The 16,342-nt window shown below is 46.4% G+C and overlaps 1 protein-coding gene across 3 annotated transcripts in view; it reads right to left on the minus strand.

Annotated features, from left to right (window-relative positions):
- CMTR1 (cap methyltransferase 1) overlaps nt 1-16,342 on the minus strand; it is a 50,399-nt gene that overhangs the window by 5,709 nt on the left and 28,348 nt on the right. For all 3 annotated transcript variants that reach the window (XM_055138518.1, XM_055138519.1, XM_055138517.1), the window contains 7 exons: nt 13,811-13,907; nt 13,344-13,476; nt 12,576-12,755; nt 4,033-4,089; nt 3,183-3,240; nt 2,457-2,525; nt 486-617 (listed from right to left, as the gene is read on the minus strand). In XM_055138518.1, the coding sequence (XP_054994493.1) occupies nt 486-617; nt 2,457-2,525; nt 3,183-3,240; nt 4,033-4,089; nt 12,576-12,755; nt 13,344-13,476; nt 13,811-13,907 (726 nt within the window). The remainder of the gene's footprint in view (nt 1-485; nt 618-2,456; nt 2,526-3,182; nt 3,241-4,032; nt 4,090-12,575; nt 12,756-13,343; nt 13,477-13,810; nt 13,908-16,342) is intronic.

Below are 16,342 nucleotides of genomic sequence, written 5' to 3' on the forward strand. Positions count from 1 at the left end.
CAAGTGGGAGAAAGCACAGAGAAAGTGAGAGATAAAAATTAATCAGAAAGATGAGTGAGATTATGGAGAGTGAGCAATGACTCCATCCAGTGATGTCAAAACAGAACTATCAGACCTTTCCCTCCCTTCCGTGACACCAGGTGGTGTCAGATACAGCTGATATCGGGTTTTGATGCTGCAAAGAAATGGTTGCATAGGCTCAAGGCAGATTCACCTGCTAACCATCCTGCTAGTCTAAAAAATTCCGTATCACAAGAACAGAGGCACTAGTCCTTTGAGCAAGACACGGAGATGAACAGCAAACAAGAGGGAGGGAGGGAGACAGCTAACTCAGAAAAAGAGGAAATGGGATTTCAAGAAACACTTCCCTGATGTCAAAATCCCTGCTCCCTGGTGCCCTGAGAACACACAGAGTGCCAGGCAGCTGCCCAGGCTGCCACAGATGCCGCCATCCCAAGCTAGGGAGGAAGCCAGTGAAGTCTTACCCCCAGGCCGAGGAGAAATTTCTGTTCGCTGCCAGACACCATGCAACGGTAGTCGAGCACTGGGCGGATCTTCTCCAGGGTCCTCGAGGTGAGCAGCGTGGGCTTATAGCTGAAGATGTCGATCTCAGTGCCCTGCAGCCCGGGGCAGAGAAAACAGGGCTGGGTTGAGCGGAAGGGCAGGCACTCGGGAGGGGCACCTGTTCAGGGCCGGGGCAGCAGGACAGGCAAGGGAGAGAAGACACCTGCTCTCTGAAACCCCCCTTCCCGGGCACCTACGCCTACGCATGTGGGAAATAGGGTCTATTTCCATCTGCCTGGAGTGTTTCTGTAGGGCCTACTACTGGACGCTGGGAAAGAATGCTCAATTCCCAAGGACATCTCCATTTCCCAGGACTAGAAGGAAATGTCGCCAGAATATAATGGCCGTCCCCCCTTCCTGAAACGGAGGTTAAGGACTCACCAGCAGTTGGGTCTAAAGTGATTTATCCCCTAATCAGAAAAATGTACACACTATCCTTTTTTCTCTAGCAAAGATTTTTACTTTTCACATACTATCCTTTTTTTTTGCTTTTTGGGTCACACCTGGCGATGCACAGGAGTTACTCCTGGCTCTTCTGCACTCAGGAATGACTCCTGGCGATGCTCAGGGAACCATATGGGATGCTGGGAATTGAACCCGGGTCGACCGTGTGCAAGGCAAACACCCTACCCGCTGTGCTATCGCTCCAGCCCCTCACACACTATCCTTTTAAGGTCATTTTGAACTTTATTCTTCAGTCCCTGAATCTCACAAAACCTAATCTGGACCAGATTTTATTTTATTCTTTATATAGATATATAGAGATATAAATACATATAGTTTTTGTTTTGGGGCCACACTGGAAATGCTCAGGGGTTACTCCTGGCCCTGCACTCAGGAATCTCTCTTGGTGGTGCTCATGGGACCATATGTGATGCTGGGATCGAGCCTGGGGGTGGCTGTGTGCGAGGCAAGCACTGTATGTCTCTGGCATATACCTACGTATTTTTTGGTTTGTTTATCTGCTTGTGGGGTGGGAGGTTGGGCCACATCAGGGCTACACTCAGGGAACCACACAGGGTACTGGTGACTGAACCTGGGCTGACCGCATGCAAGAACCCTACCGTTATACTATCATTCCAGCACAATTCCTTTTTATTATGAAGTCACACTCAGTGGCTGGTGTACGATTTGTGAGATTCGGGGACTGAAGGATAAGGCGTTCACTCCTGGCAGTGGGCCACTGCCAGGGATCAGACCCAGCTCTCCAAACGCCTGCATGCAAAGCATCACTCCGCTGGCTGGGCTGTCTCTCCAGACCAAGGAAAGCATGGAAACCAGGTGGTAGGCCAACAGGACCGTATTCTGAGGGCCTTCTCACCAGGACAGGAAAGCTGGGGAGAAATTGGTCTCAGTGACAGAGCTCCCCCGGCAACCCGTTCTGGCCCTGCACACCAGTTCCCCTGTCTATGGTCATCCCACACCTCACATCTCCCCTGGAGCTGGGTCTGAGCCAGCCGGGATGGGGTGGCCAGTGTCGATCCTTGCCTGGACGGAGTGCTGAGGACAACACATCTTAAGGATTTTCAGGCTGGGGCTGGAGCGATAGCACAGAGGGCAGGGCGTTTGCCTAGCACACAACTGACCCGGGTTTGATCCCCAGCATCCCATATGGTCCCTGAGCACGGCCAGGGGTAATTCCTGAGTGCAGAGCCAGGAGTGACCCCTGAGCATTGCTGGGTGTGACCCAAAAAGCAAAAAAAAAAAAAAAAAAGAATTTTCAGGCAGCATCAAGCTCTTGGGGACTCGAGATCCTACAGCAAAGGCTCTCACCTGTGCCGGCCTCTATCCCGCCCCTTGGAGCCTGGGCAGTGCCTGAAAAAAGCTCTCTCAGGATTTGGGAGCTCCACTTTTAAGCCTCTCTTTTTATTCCCCCCAGACACCAAACTTACCTGAATTAGCTCAAAGAACTTAGATTTTGGGTCTGAGGAAGAAGGAGCAACACGGGCCTGGTCTGGAATCTGAAACAAAGACGGCAAGAGCTGTTCTCCAGAGGGAAGAGACCCCGACTAACGCGGCTCGTGTGAACATCCATGGCAGACTGGACTGGGAAGAGGAAATGACACGTAATAAAGACAGCACAAGGAGGGGCCAGAGGGCAGGACAGCGGGCAGAGCATTTGCCTTGCACACAGTGAACCGGGGTGTGACCCCAGCATCCCACATACCCCTGTGCAACACCAGGAGTAATTCCTGAGTGCAGAGACAGAAGTAATCTCTAAGTATGGCTGGGTGTGACCCAAGAAGCCAAAAGTAAATAAAACTAGTAATGCTTTTTTAAGATTAGGAAAAAAAGCAAGAAGGTAGAAAGGGGTGAGGGTGGGTGACTTGGCGGTCGCTCCCCTCAGGACCCCAGCAGCACACTGAGGGGGACACCTCCCGGGGGACTCTCGGCGGCAGCAAAATGAGGCCATTCCTTTCTGAGCCAGACGCCGGGACCACCTGGCAGTGAAAGGGCCGGGAACATGATCCCCCGCGATGCGGAGACAGCCCTGAAATGCTACAGGGATAGCAGACACTTTCAAGAGGGGAGACCCTGAAGTGACAGTGCGGGGTCGGTCCATCCCACGCTTTCCCACGCTTCTCTGCCCTGACAACATGCACCCGAGGGAGACTCACCCCCCAAAGGCGGAGGCACTCTTTCCGGATTTCTGCCTGCCGAGGCTCACTCAGGGTTCTGGGGAAATGAAGTCAGCAAAAGATTAAAATCCAAAGAGACACAAAGGTTTAATTCCCAAAATCCCACAGGGGCCTGCATGAAGGAACCTCCGTGCTCATGCTGCTCTGAGCCCTGGATGCCTGCACTGTTCACATGGTGCTGTCGCCTAAACAGGGCGCTCAGACGGACGGCTTTCCCCCATCTCAACAGCATTCTGGAGGGGGCAGGAGCCAAAGCACAGCGGGGAGGGCATCTGCCTTGCACGCAGCTGACCACCGTTCAATCTCGGGCATCCTGTATGGTCCCCTGAGCACCACCAGGAGTAATTCCTGAGTGAAAAGCCAGGAGTAACTCCTAAGCATCACTGGGTGTGACCCAAAAGGGGGGAAAAAAAAAACAGCCCTCCCAACCATCCTCGACAACAGGACTCCCACACACCCTCCTCTAAACCTTTGTGGGCTCAGCCCACTCTTCCCCAGGGAGTCAAGCAACTTCCACCCCTCCTTCAGAGGTTTGCCTTCCTCGTTCCTATTTCTCCTCTTTGGCTCCTCTGGATAGTTCCTCCTCGTGCTATGCTACTCTAGATCCCTTGTCGCACTACCCTGCTAGTCACTTTTTCTACAGTCTGATCCTAGTCCCTCTATCTCCTCAAAACATTCGAGGGGAAGGTTCATGCCAGAATTCTTCTCAGGCAGCCTTCACAACCCTCAGCAGTGTGAGGTAAGTACAAAGGCAGAGCCCAAGAGGAGGAGCAAAACAAAAAGACCTTCCCTGGCCCTTGGCGGATTCTGGAAAATGGGCAACACTCACGTGTCTTGTACAAAGGCATGAATTTTGGCCAGAGCTTTGATCTGCAGACTGCAATGGCTAGAAGACAAAAATAAATAAATAAAACAAAATAAAAACCAGGTTTAATCTCAGGAGGTGTACCAAAAAAAGACAATCAAAACAGAGATTTAGCTGGAGCACTGGCGGCTGACACCGCTTCCACTACAGCCCCGAGTGACTGCCGGGCGAAGGCTGCTGGCGGCCAAGGACGGACGGGGCAGGAGCCCCCACAGGCCCAATCCCATTCTTCAAATGGCTGTGAACCAGCTCTACAGAGATTAACAATGACTCAGGCCACCTATAACAACACCTGCTCTTTCTCCTCTATCTCCACGTGTTCTCTTACAGAAAGTGCCTAACATTTCATTTAAAAATAAAGTTATAAGTAAATAGGATGCAGCATTATAAAAGAAGAAAATGCCACCTGTAAATAAGAGGGAAAGGGTCCAAGAGAAGACCCAGAGAGGATACAAATGCTGAAGCTGGCAGACAGGGCCTTTAAATAAATGTGACTGTGATGTCCCCGTGCTCAGGGACCCAAGTCTGATGGCACTACAGACCCCCAGGCACTACCAGGTGTGCCCACTCCAAGCTGGACTGCTCTGGTGACTCAAAGCACTGGACTGCCTGGTTGGCCAAGTGTCACCAGGAGAAGCCTGAAAACTCTGAGCACTGTTTGAAGCCTCCAAAAATAAGCTTTATACAGTTAGAGAGATTGATAGTACAAGGACTAAAAAACAAGCTTTGCATGTGGCTGACCCCAATTTGATTCTTGTACCACATGGTCCCCCCAGCATCACCTGGCGCAGTCCTGGAGGCCCCAGAGCACTGCTGATTGTGGCCAGGAGGTCCCCGAACACACTAAGGAGGCCTGGGTAGCCCGACCACTGCAGGGCCCATGCAGCAGGGCATTTTCAGCTCCGTGTCCTGAGCTGCTGGCCTACTTGGCTAAGCGTCACCAAGAGGAGCCCCCAGGCCTCCCAAGCACTGCCTGGGAGACCCAAAGTTAATTGTGATCAACATATTAAAAGCACACAACAAGCATAAAAAGATGGACATCAGTGAAGATACAGAATCTATTTCAAAACAGCAAATATAAAATATTATAAAAATGATTCTTTTTTTTTTTTTTTTTTTTAATTTATTTATTTTTAATTAGAGAATCACCGTGAGGGTACAGTTACAGATTTATACACTTCTGTGCTCACACTTCCCTCATACAAAGTTTGGGAACCCATCCCTTCACCAGTGCCCATTCTCCACCACCCGTAAACCCAGTGTCCCTCCCACCCTCCCCAATCCCATCTCCCCCCCACCCCACCCTGCCACTGTGGCAAGGCATTCCCTTCTGCTTTCTCTCTCTAATTAGCTGTTGTGGTTTGCAACAAAGGTGTTGAGTGGCCGCTGTGCTCAGTCTCTAGCCCTCATTCAGCCCGCAACTCCCTTCCCCCACATGGCCTTCGACTGCAATGTAGTTGGTGATCGCTTCTCTGAGTTGACCTTTCCCCGGAACGTGAGGCCAGCCTCGAAGCCATGGAGTCAACCTCCTGGTACTTATTTCTACAGTTCTTGGGTGTTAGTCTACCACTCTGTTATTCTATATACCATAGATGAGTGCAATCTTTCTATGTCTGTCTCTCTCTTTCTGACTCATTTCACTCAGCATGAAACTTTTCATGCCCATCCACTTAACTACAAAATTCTTGACCTCCTTTTTTCTAACAGCTGCATAGTATTCCATTGTATAGATGTACCAAAGTTTCCTCAACCAGTCATCCGTTCTGGGGCACTCGGGTTTTTTCCAGATTCTGGCTATTGTAAACAGTGCTGCGATGAACATACATGTGCAGATGTTGTTTCGATTGTACTTTTTTGATTCTCTGGGATATATTCCCAGCAGTGGTATTGCTGGGTCAAATGGGAATTCAATATCTAATTTTTTGAGAGTCGTCCAAATTGTTTTCCAGAAGGGCTGAACCAGTCGGCATTCCCACCAGCAGTGAAGAAGGGTCCCTTTCTCCCCACATCCTCTCCAACAGCGGTTGCTTTTGTTCTTTTGGATGTGTGCTAGTCTCTGTGGTGTGAGGTGGTATCTCATGGTTGTTTTGATCTGCATCTCTCTGATGATTAGTGATGTAGAGCACTTTTTCATGTGCCTTTTGGCCATTCGTATTTCTTCCTTGGTAAAGTTTCTGTTCATTTCTTTGCCCCATTTTTTGATGGGGTTGGATGTTTTCTTCTTGTAGAGCTCAACCAGTGCTTTATATACCATTGATATCAACCCCTTATCTGATGGGTATTGTGTAAATATCCTTTCCCATTCTGTGGATAGTCTTTGTATTCTGGTCACTGTATCTCTTGCGGTGCAGAAGCTTTTTAGTTTAATGTAGTCCCATTTGTTGATCTCTGTTTTTACTAGATTGCTTAGTTCCGTGTCACCTTTGAAGATACCCTTATCTTCAATATCGTGGAGGGTTTCGCCGACCTTGTCTTCAATGTACCTTATGGTTTGTGGTCTAATGTTAAGGTCTTTAATCCATTTTGATCTGACTTTTGTGCATGGTGTCAGTTCAAGGTCTAAACCCATTTTTTTGCATGTGGTTGTCCAGTTGTGCCAGCACCATTTGTTAAAGAGGCTTTCCTTGCTCCACTTCACTTCTCTTGCTCCCTTATCAAAGATTAGATGGTCATACATTTGGGGTTGTGTGTAGGGATATTCCACCCTGTTCCATTGGTCTACGGCTCTGCCTTTGTTCCAGTACCATGCTGTTTTAATTGTTACTGCTTTGTAGTAAAGTAAAAATGATTCTTTTAATGGGATGAGCAGCAGCCTGAACAAAGATGGGAAAGATGAAAGTGAGCTTCAGGACAGGTCAACAGAAATCTAAACTGAGGGGCCAGAGAGACAGTACAGCAGGCAAGCTGCTTCCCTTACACAAGACCAATCCAGTTTCAATCCTTGGCACCCATGTGGTTCCCCTGAGCACTGCCAGGAGTGATCCCTGGTGCAGAGTAAGTCTTGAGCACTGTCAGTGTGACCCCTAAACAAACAGCAATAACAACAATAACAAAACACACAAGAGGGGCTGGAGCAATAGCACAGTGGGTAGGGCTTTTGCCTTGCACGTGGCCGACCCGAATTCGATTCCCAGCATCCCATATGGTCCCCTGAGCACCGCCAGGAGTAATTCCTGAGTGTAGAGCCAGGAGTAACCCCTGTGCATCGCCGGGTGTGACCCAAAAAGCAAAAAAAAAAAAAAAAAAAAAAAAAACACACAAGAAACCCAAACTGGGCCAGAGAGATAGTACAGTGGGTAAGGCGCTTGCCTTGCATCAGTCAATTCGGATTTGACCCCTGGTATCTCATATGGTTCCATGAGCACTATCAGAGTAATTCCTGAATGTAGAGCCAGGAGTAACACCTAAGCATAGCTGGGTGGGTGGCCCCAAAAGAAAAAACAACAAAAAGCAACACAAAATGAAACGTATAGAGGGAGGAAAATATAACAAAGCATCTAAGTTCTGGACAATAACAATTCAACATAAAATGTAACTGAAATTCCAGAAGCAAAGGAAACAACACCACAAAAATACCAACAAGAGAACAGCCAAATGCTTTCCCAAACTGATGAATAAAGTCAATCCAAAATCAAAAGAACCCTAAGCACAATCAATACCAAAAAAAAAAACCCCTCATATATAAAGACATTATAACTGGGGCTGGAGAGACAGTATGAAAGTTAAGGCCCTTGCCTTGCAAGAGGCTGACCTAGTTTAATCCCCAAGACCACTCCCTGAGCACTGCCAGGACTGATTCCTGAGCACAGAGCCCAAAACAGCCTCTGAGCATCACTGGATTTGGCCCCAAACTCAGTAAGAAAAAATACATAAATATATCTGTAGCAATAGCACAGAGGTAGGGCATTTGCCTTGCACGCAGCCGACCCAGGTTCGATTCATCCACCCCTCTCAGAGAGCCTGGCAAGCTACTGAGAGTATGTCACCCGCACAGCAGAGCCTGGCAAACTACCTGTGGCATATTCAATATGCCAAAAACAGTAACAAGAAGTCTCAAAGTAAAAAAAATGGAGACAGGGGCTGGAGAGATAGCACAGCGGGTAGGGCGTTTGCCTTGCACACGGCCGACCTGGGTTGAAATCCCAGCATCCCATATGGTCCCCTGAGCACCGCCAGGAGTAATTCCTGAGTGCAGAGCCAGGAGTAACCCCTGTGCATCGCCAGGTGTGACCCAAAAAGCAAAAAAAAAAAAAAAAAAAGGAGACATTACTGGTACCTGCTCGAACAAATCGATGAGCAACGGGATGACAGTGATTGACAGTGTATATGTGTGTGTGTATATATATATATATATATATACATATATATATATACACACACACACACGTCTCATAGTCAACATTCTAAAAGCAAAAGAAAATATTGCAAGGACTGTAATGTAATTAGACAATAAAAAGTGTTATGAATATCACTAACATATTGGTAACAAGGGAGAAAAAAGGTACAGTATCTTTGAGATGAAAAAATTAACCTCAAATTCTATATCCAATGAAAATATTTTTCAAAAATGGAAGAAGAAAATGCATTTTCAAATTAATACAAGGAGGGGCTGGAGCAATAGCACAGCAGGTAGACCATTTGCCTTGCATGCAGCCAACCCAGCATCCCATATGGTCCCTAAGCACCACCAGGAGTGATTCCTGAGTGCAGAGCCAGGAGTAACCCCTGAGCACCGCCGGGTATGACCCAAAAAAGAAAAAAAAAAATCATCAAATCAAATAAATACAAGGAGTTGGTCGGAGCTGGTCTGCTATAGACCTGCACTGTGAAACCGGGACCCCGGGGGACTGGAGAGTACCGCAGGGAAGGCTCCTGCCTGCTGGCAGCTGATCCATATTCCACCCCCAGCACCTCGTGCAGTCTGAGCCCTTCGGGGAGTGACCCTAAGCCCAGAGTCAGAAATACAGCCTGAGCGCCAAGGATGGCCCAAACACCATAAACAAATAACAAATACAAAAAATAGTATGACAGGGGTTCTTCAAGATTAAAGGAAATGATTCTGAATAGTCACTGTGTTCTGCAGGAAGGAATGTGGGACTCAGAAAAAGTAAACATTATGTGGGGCTGGAGTAGGGGCTGGAGCGATAGCACAGCGGGGAGGGCATTTGCCTTGCACACGGCCGACCCGGGTTCGATTCCCAGTATCCCATATGGTCCCCTGAACACCAGGGGTAATTCCTGAGTGCAGAGCCAAGATTAACCCCTGTACATCGATGGGTGTGACCCAAAAAGAAAAAAAAAGAGAAGTAAACATTATCAGTAAATATCAAGGGCATTAAAAAGAAAAACTGATGGATGTAATATCTTCATATTTAAAAATACTATGGATTATCCAACAACAGCGGAAAATATGTTCTTCTCACATTTACACAGAACATTTTCTAGGACACACTACAAGTTAGACCACAAACCAATTCGCCATCAGTTCCACCATGCCCCTTCCCTGATGATCATGCTGCAAAGCTGCATTTCACTATTCTGGCATCAAACCACTCAGCAAAAGGAAAACTGAAAAATGCATGAAAACATGGGATTAAATAACACTCTCCTAACCAACCAATGGGTCAGAAAAATTAAAGGGAAAATTCTTAATTTTTGAGACAAAAATGGAAACAGAACATACCAGAACTTATGGGATGCAGGAAAAGCAGTTCTAAGCGGGAAGTTGATAGCAATAAAGACCTACATTAAAAAGTAAAAAAAGATGTGTGAGGCCCTGGGTGTCATTCCCAGTACCAATTAAAAAAATAAGTATAAAGATCACAAATAAACATCCAAACTCAAACTCTACACCCTAAGTAACTAAGAAAAGAATAAGATTACCCAAAGCTAAAGTAAGGAAATGATAAAATTAGAGCAAAACTAGATGAAACAGAGAACTGACGAACAACTGAAAAGTAAGCAAACTAAACATCAGTCCTGTTTTGACTCTGGGAACACAGAGTGCACTGGGAAGCATGCAGCACAGGAGACACTGGCGCCTGGGCCTGGACACCCTCGGGGAAGGCATGTGTTCCCGCCCTCTGAGCCATCGCTTCAGGTCCCCAGACAAAACTGGCTCTTGCTAAAGAGAAACAAAACTGATAAATCCTTGGCTAGACTAACCATCAAACAAGGAGAAAAATTCCAAATTAACCAAAACATACATTCAAAGGATCATAAAAAACTTCTACAAATAACTATTTGCTAACAAACTGGGCAACCTATGAGAAAGGGAAAAAGTATTAGAAACACACTACCAAGACTGAATCAGTAAGAAAGAAAATATGAAAAAAAGTTGCTTGCCAAATTAAATCAAATCAGAAACTTAAAAACCTCCCACCCCATCAGAAAAAAGTCCAGGATCTGGTGGCTTCACCAATTTTACCAAACATTTAAAGATAACACACCAATTATTCTCAAACTCTAACAAACAAAAACCAAAAGGATGAAACGCTTCCAAACTCATTAAATAAGACTAGCACTATTCTGATATCAAACCAGAAAAGGCTACAACTAAACACTGCAGGCCAAAATTACTGATGAACACAGATGCAAAAAAATTCTCAATAAAATACTATGAAACTAAATAGCATACTGAAAGGATCATCTGGGTGGGGACCATCGGACAGTGGTGGAGGGATCTTGAAACACTGGTGGTCTATAGTTTATAATTTATAGTTATAGTATAGTTACTATAACTATAAAATAGCAACCACAATACTATTGTAAACTATGATTCAATAAAGAAAAATTTAAATATATCAACAGGTCACTGTTGTTCATGAAGCAGAAAGATGCCTTTCTTTGGTTCGTGGAACAGACCCAGTAGTATTTAGGCTCCTGGTGGTACCCAGGGTACCACAGGCGGTGCTGAGGATGGACCAGGGTCAGTCACATGCAAGGAGTGTCACAAATCTTGACAGGAATGCTATCTTTATGTATGTAATACTTCCAAATTGGACATGCCATAAATGTTATCCTCAGAAGAAAAGATAAGTTATGGTATATCCACACAACAGGTATTACCATTCAACAACAACAACAAAAAGAGGACAAACGTAAGGGTAAGCTTCAAAGCACTGTGGTGCAGGGGTAAAATGACACATGTATGATTCCATTCTAGAAAGTAAAATGTATGATAAACATCAGAGGAGAGGTCACTCCAGGGATGGGTTGGGACTCAAAGAAACTTCTGAGACAACAGGAAGTTTTTGTATCTGAATAGAAATAGAAGCTCCATGGACATATGCATTTGTCAAATTTGAATAAAGTGCATGTATGGGGGAGGGGTGGGGAAACAACAGAGATACGTACAGAGGTGGGGTGCTTGCCTTTCATACAGTCTACTGGGTTCCATCTCCAGACTCAGATTGTCCCCAAACACAGCCAAGTGATCCTGGAGCACGCAGCCAGGAGCAATAAGCCCTAAGCACCTCTGGGTGTGGAACCCAACCCAAAAAATTTTTAAAGCAAAAGTGATTCTAGGATTATTTAAACACTGTGATGGGAGCACCTAGAAATCCAGTTTTGTATCTGTTACACATAGCAACATGCTCAGAAAACAGAAGTACAGAAGTGTTACAAAGCCCTAGCTTTGCTAATACTAGGATAGGTCAAGCCTGCTTTCCCCTCCGTAAGATGCTAAAAATCAGTACCCATTCCACCCTGGTGCCAATTATTTCTATCACGACAAAAGAGCTTCTGTAGCAGTACTATGGAATGTCAAAATATCTTGAGATGATGGGTAAATGGGAAAATGCAACAAAGAATACAGATCCCTACTTCCATGAGTCTCCAGGGCTACTTATACCATCAAACGTCCCTGGAAGATTTGGAATTACACCGTTGAAAATGGCCTTTCCAACCTGTCCTGCCTCCTAAGAAATTACTTCCATTGATTCACTGCTGCATCTCTCTGAATCAACTCAAAAAAATTTTCTATCATCTTCGTCCACTTAGAAAAATAAGCCAAAGATAACAACTTTAAATTATGACCATTAATAGGGTAAAAATGTTTTTAAAGGTTTTTTCTTTAAGAAAAAATAGAAACCATTCAAATTACCTCTCTGGGAGTGCTCATCAGCTGGAAAGAACTTCAGTACTGGGAACTTCCAAAGCATGTTGCATACCTGCTTTCCAGGCATCCCCTGCCTCTACAAGGAGGCACTCTTACAAACTCAGTTCCCCTTGCCTCTGAGGACGCAGGAAGAAGCTGCTCTGTCAGGGTCCACCATCACACAGGCTCTCACAGGGAGGCTACACCAAACACCCACCAACCTAGGGATGAGGTATGGGAACAGGACAAGAGCCCCCAAGGTACCCACAGGGGCGTTACAATCAGAAGACCAAATCCAGATGCCAAATTTTCAGGTTGACAAAGTGAAACCAAGTGCCATTCTACCCTTCTTCACCTGCATTTTCTTTGATACCTCAGTAGTGCCAGCAAAATGCTCCCGTGTACTTACCTTTCATTTGACCGGATCATGTAGTCAGTAAACTCGTGGTCTCCCTTAATCACCTCCAGGGGCACGACAAGGTTCACGTCAGCATCGGTGTTTGCCAGCTGGTTGAGTTTAATATTCACTGAGAAGAGGTAATCCCGCACGTCATCTATGCCAACCTTTAGGCCCTTGCACACCACATACCTGGAAGGAGATACCGTTATCACTCCCCACACACCCATCTCCCCAGTGCTCACTGAGTCATGAAGCTGAGGAGTCTCCCTGTTCAGCCTTAGTCGATGCACACAGAATAGAGCAGATACTGTATAGCAAACCCTTGCTTGCCTCAAACCCTTCCTTTTTACCTCTGGGTAAAATGGCCGTGCCTTTTAACTACCCTGTGCCATGCCAGCTGCATCACCAACGCCTGCTAAATCACAGACCCAATGAATCCAACACTCCAGGGATCTGTACCCTAGCAATTCTACCTTACTATGTTTTCTCTACATCACACAATATATGTGGTGCCCTGAGATGCCCACAGATCCTCTTGTTGTGTGCCTGGCCTCTTCCTCCAGAGTTCTTTCTGGTTAGGCCTGTGAAAGCCGGTGAGGCAAACAAGCATATCCCAGAATCAGTATCCTCCAGGTCATGACTCCTGTTGGCTCAAATCACTTCTTTTAAGTCAAGGTTTTCAAAGTAGCCTAAGAGATCATGCCAGAGACATGCGAGAGAATTTGCTATTTGGACACTCGGCCCGCTAGTCTGTTAAAACAGAGAGAAACAGCTCACCTCTCTGAGTTGGCAGGACGGCTGGTAACGGGTTTAAAGAGACAGACACGTTCAAAGCAGCAGTACAGCAGGTAGATGAGCCCCACGCTGAACGGTGTGAACAGGTCGAAGGTTTTACAGATGAAGTGGCCTCCTGGGTTACAGAGAAAGTACCCAGAGCAGTTAATGGACCCTACTTTACGGCGCAGTGACAGCAGTCTTAGAGCATCCATGACAAAGTCAGGGCGCAGCATCTGGGCCAATCAGAAGTCAGAGATAATTTTAAGGCAAGACTCAGCGTATGAGGGGACTTCAGGGACACTATAAGAGTTTCCAAAACTTCTGATGTCATCTGAAACAGAAAATGTGTGTCTGCGTGCATGAGGTACCTCATGACTCTACCAATGAGTCACAGCCCAATTCCAAAGGCAGAGCCTGAATATATGCTCCTATCTGGTGAGAGTAGCCAATGAGGTCTGGGCTGTCACCTGTGCGGACGATGGACAGCGCCATGAGGAACTGACAGAGCAGCAGCTGCTTGCTGAGGATCTCCTGCAGATTCTCCTGCCCCTCCACTGAGAAACCCTAAAATGAAAAGACAAGGGTCAGGTGCGAAAAAGAAATAGAAAAAGAAATAATGAAGACTAAGGAGAATCCCTACCCTAATGGATACAGAATGATCTCTCTCAGAGGTGGGATTTAAAGAAGCACAGCAAGGTGGCAACAAAGGACCAAAGATAACACAGCCAGAGAACTGATACAACTTTTTTGGCGGGGGGCGGGTGGGAAGGGAAAAGGGGCACTGTGGTCCTTGGTGGAGGGAGGGGGTACCCTGGTGAGGAGTGTGGAATTATGTGCATGGGAAACTGCTGGGATATTAAACCTATGAGTTTCAGGCTTCATCAGTGACTTGCCCCTTTTCCTCCTCCCAGAGAAGCCTACTGTGCTCTTGCTAGCATCCCTAACTTAGTTAAGGTTTGCCTTTAACCTTTCCTTTGTATTCTATCTCTCATTGTCACAGTTCCCCAAGTCAGTCCTGATTACTTATAAGCCAAAACTTTCTGGTAATTCTAGACTTTGTATTTGTACTGCTTTGTATTTGAAGTGCTGTGTATTTGTACCTGCTTCTCTATTTTCCCTATAGTCTTTTTATATTTTACTATAGGGCAGTGTTCTTTAGTTAAACACAGAAAGACCGTTAATACTATGCTTCTAATATTTGGGAGTTGATTGACTGAAATATAACTACTCCTGGGCATTGGTCATAATTACTTGACTCGGGCTTCAGTTGCTGCTGTTCCTAACATCCCAGAAGGGAGGTCCTGCTGTGGGACTGGGATGGACCCAAGACGAGCGGTGAAATCACCACAGCATCGAAATGGGACAGTCTAGAAAGCAGAAATGCATGGTCTTGATGCAAGCTGTTATGACTTAAAGAGACAGGACCCCCATGGGAAAGGACAAGTTGAACTGGCCTCAGGAGACTTAGTCTTGGTGTTAACGGTAAAGCCCTGCTTGCTCTCAAAGCCCAGAGAACTAAGTTTGGGGATCTTTGACTCTTACTGTGTTTATCCAAGCAACATCAAGTACTGATAAAAAGTAAACAACTGTTTAACATAAACAACAAGAGGGAAAGACAAAAGCAATGCAGACGTCCTAGGGAGACAGTGTCTCCTTGAGTTAATTTCCCCAAGAGAATTGCCTCTGCCAAATGTCCATCTCTGTAAATGCTCACTCACACCTAGGTCCCTAGGTTCTATACCTCCACCCCCCAGATGTTCTGTAAGGATGCTAGTAGCTCTGCATGAAGCGGGCCATTTCTTCATCGCGCAGTGGCTGCCTGTCTATGCAGGGGAGGCCTGGGGAGGACGGAGCAGCCAGGCCACCAAATGCACATATCGCACAGCACCGCATACTTTGGGAACTTACAGGAAACCATCATTAACAGTATTTTAGGGCCAGAGCCATAGTATAGCAGGGAGAACTTCTGCAAGCGGCTGACCCAGGTTTGATCCCCAGCATCCCATACAGTCCCCCAAGCACTATCAGGAGTAATCCTGAGTGCAAAGCCAGGAGTAACCCCTAAGCAGCGCCAATGTGGCCCCAAAACAACAACAATGTGTACTTCAAATCACAGAACCTCAAGCAATAAAAAAAGTTGGAAGGAAAAAGAGAGAGAAAGGGGCTGGAGTCAGAGTACAACATGATGGGAAGGGTGTCTGCCTTGCAAGCAGCCAACAGGGCTCAAACCCCAGTATGGGTCCCTGGAGGCAGGCGCCATGAGTGATTCCTGAATGCAGAACCAAGAGTAACCCCTGAGCATCGCTGGGTGTGGCCCAAACTCTCCATTTAAACAAAAAAGGGAAAAAAATCAAGAACCCCTACTTAATTTTCACTGAGATTTCTTGAACTGTTTCCACGGATCTCCTTAAAGACATTAGCTTGGTGTTTAAATAATTTTTAGCAGGCATATCGCTCCACTGTAGACGAATGGCTCCACAAAGACCCAAGTTCAACTACTAAATCAGAGTAATTTTCTTGTTCTATCACTCACAGGCTATGAAACCAGGTTTGCTTTTTAAAGATTACCAAGAAAAACTTAAAATCCATATGGGAATCCCAGGGGAAAGGCCAGGCTGACCAAGCACTGCTAGAAAGGAGCCCAGATCTCAACACTGCTCGGGAAGCCAAGGCTCCCCGCAAAGAGTTCAGATGGTCAGCTCTGTGTTGTGCGATCTCTTACCACAGTAATTTTACAAAGTGAAGGAGGTTGGCCCCCATCCACTGGGCCAAGCAAGGGCAGGCCTCCCTGACTCGGCCCTGCTGACTCCAAAATAACAACTGCAGGACACTGACTTCCAGGCTTGCTTGTAGGTGCTTCCTGGAACACACGTCTGTGTATAAGGGTCTTTCCCTTAGGGAAAAGTGCAGGTCAGCTCTGCACACTGCAGAAAGGCAGTCCTGCATTCACGACTCCGCAGGGTTCTGTGCCTGCCCTGTCCCTCCTTCCCCTGCCACCG

The sequence above is a fragment of the Sorex araneus genome, chromosome 5 (assembly GCF_027595985.1).
Source record: "Sorex araneus isolate mSorAra2 chromosome 5, mSorAra2.pri, whole genome shotgun sequence".
Lineage (NCBI taxonomy): Eukaryota > Metazoa > Chordata > Mammalia > Eulipotyphla > Soricidae > Sorex > Sorex araneus.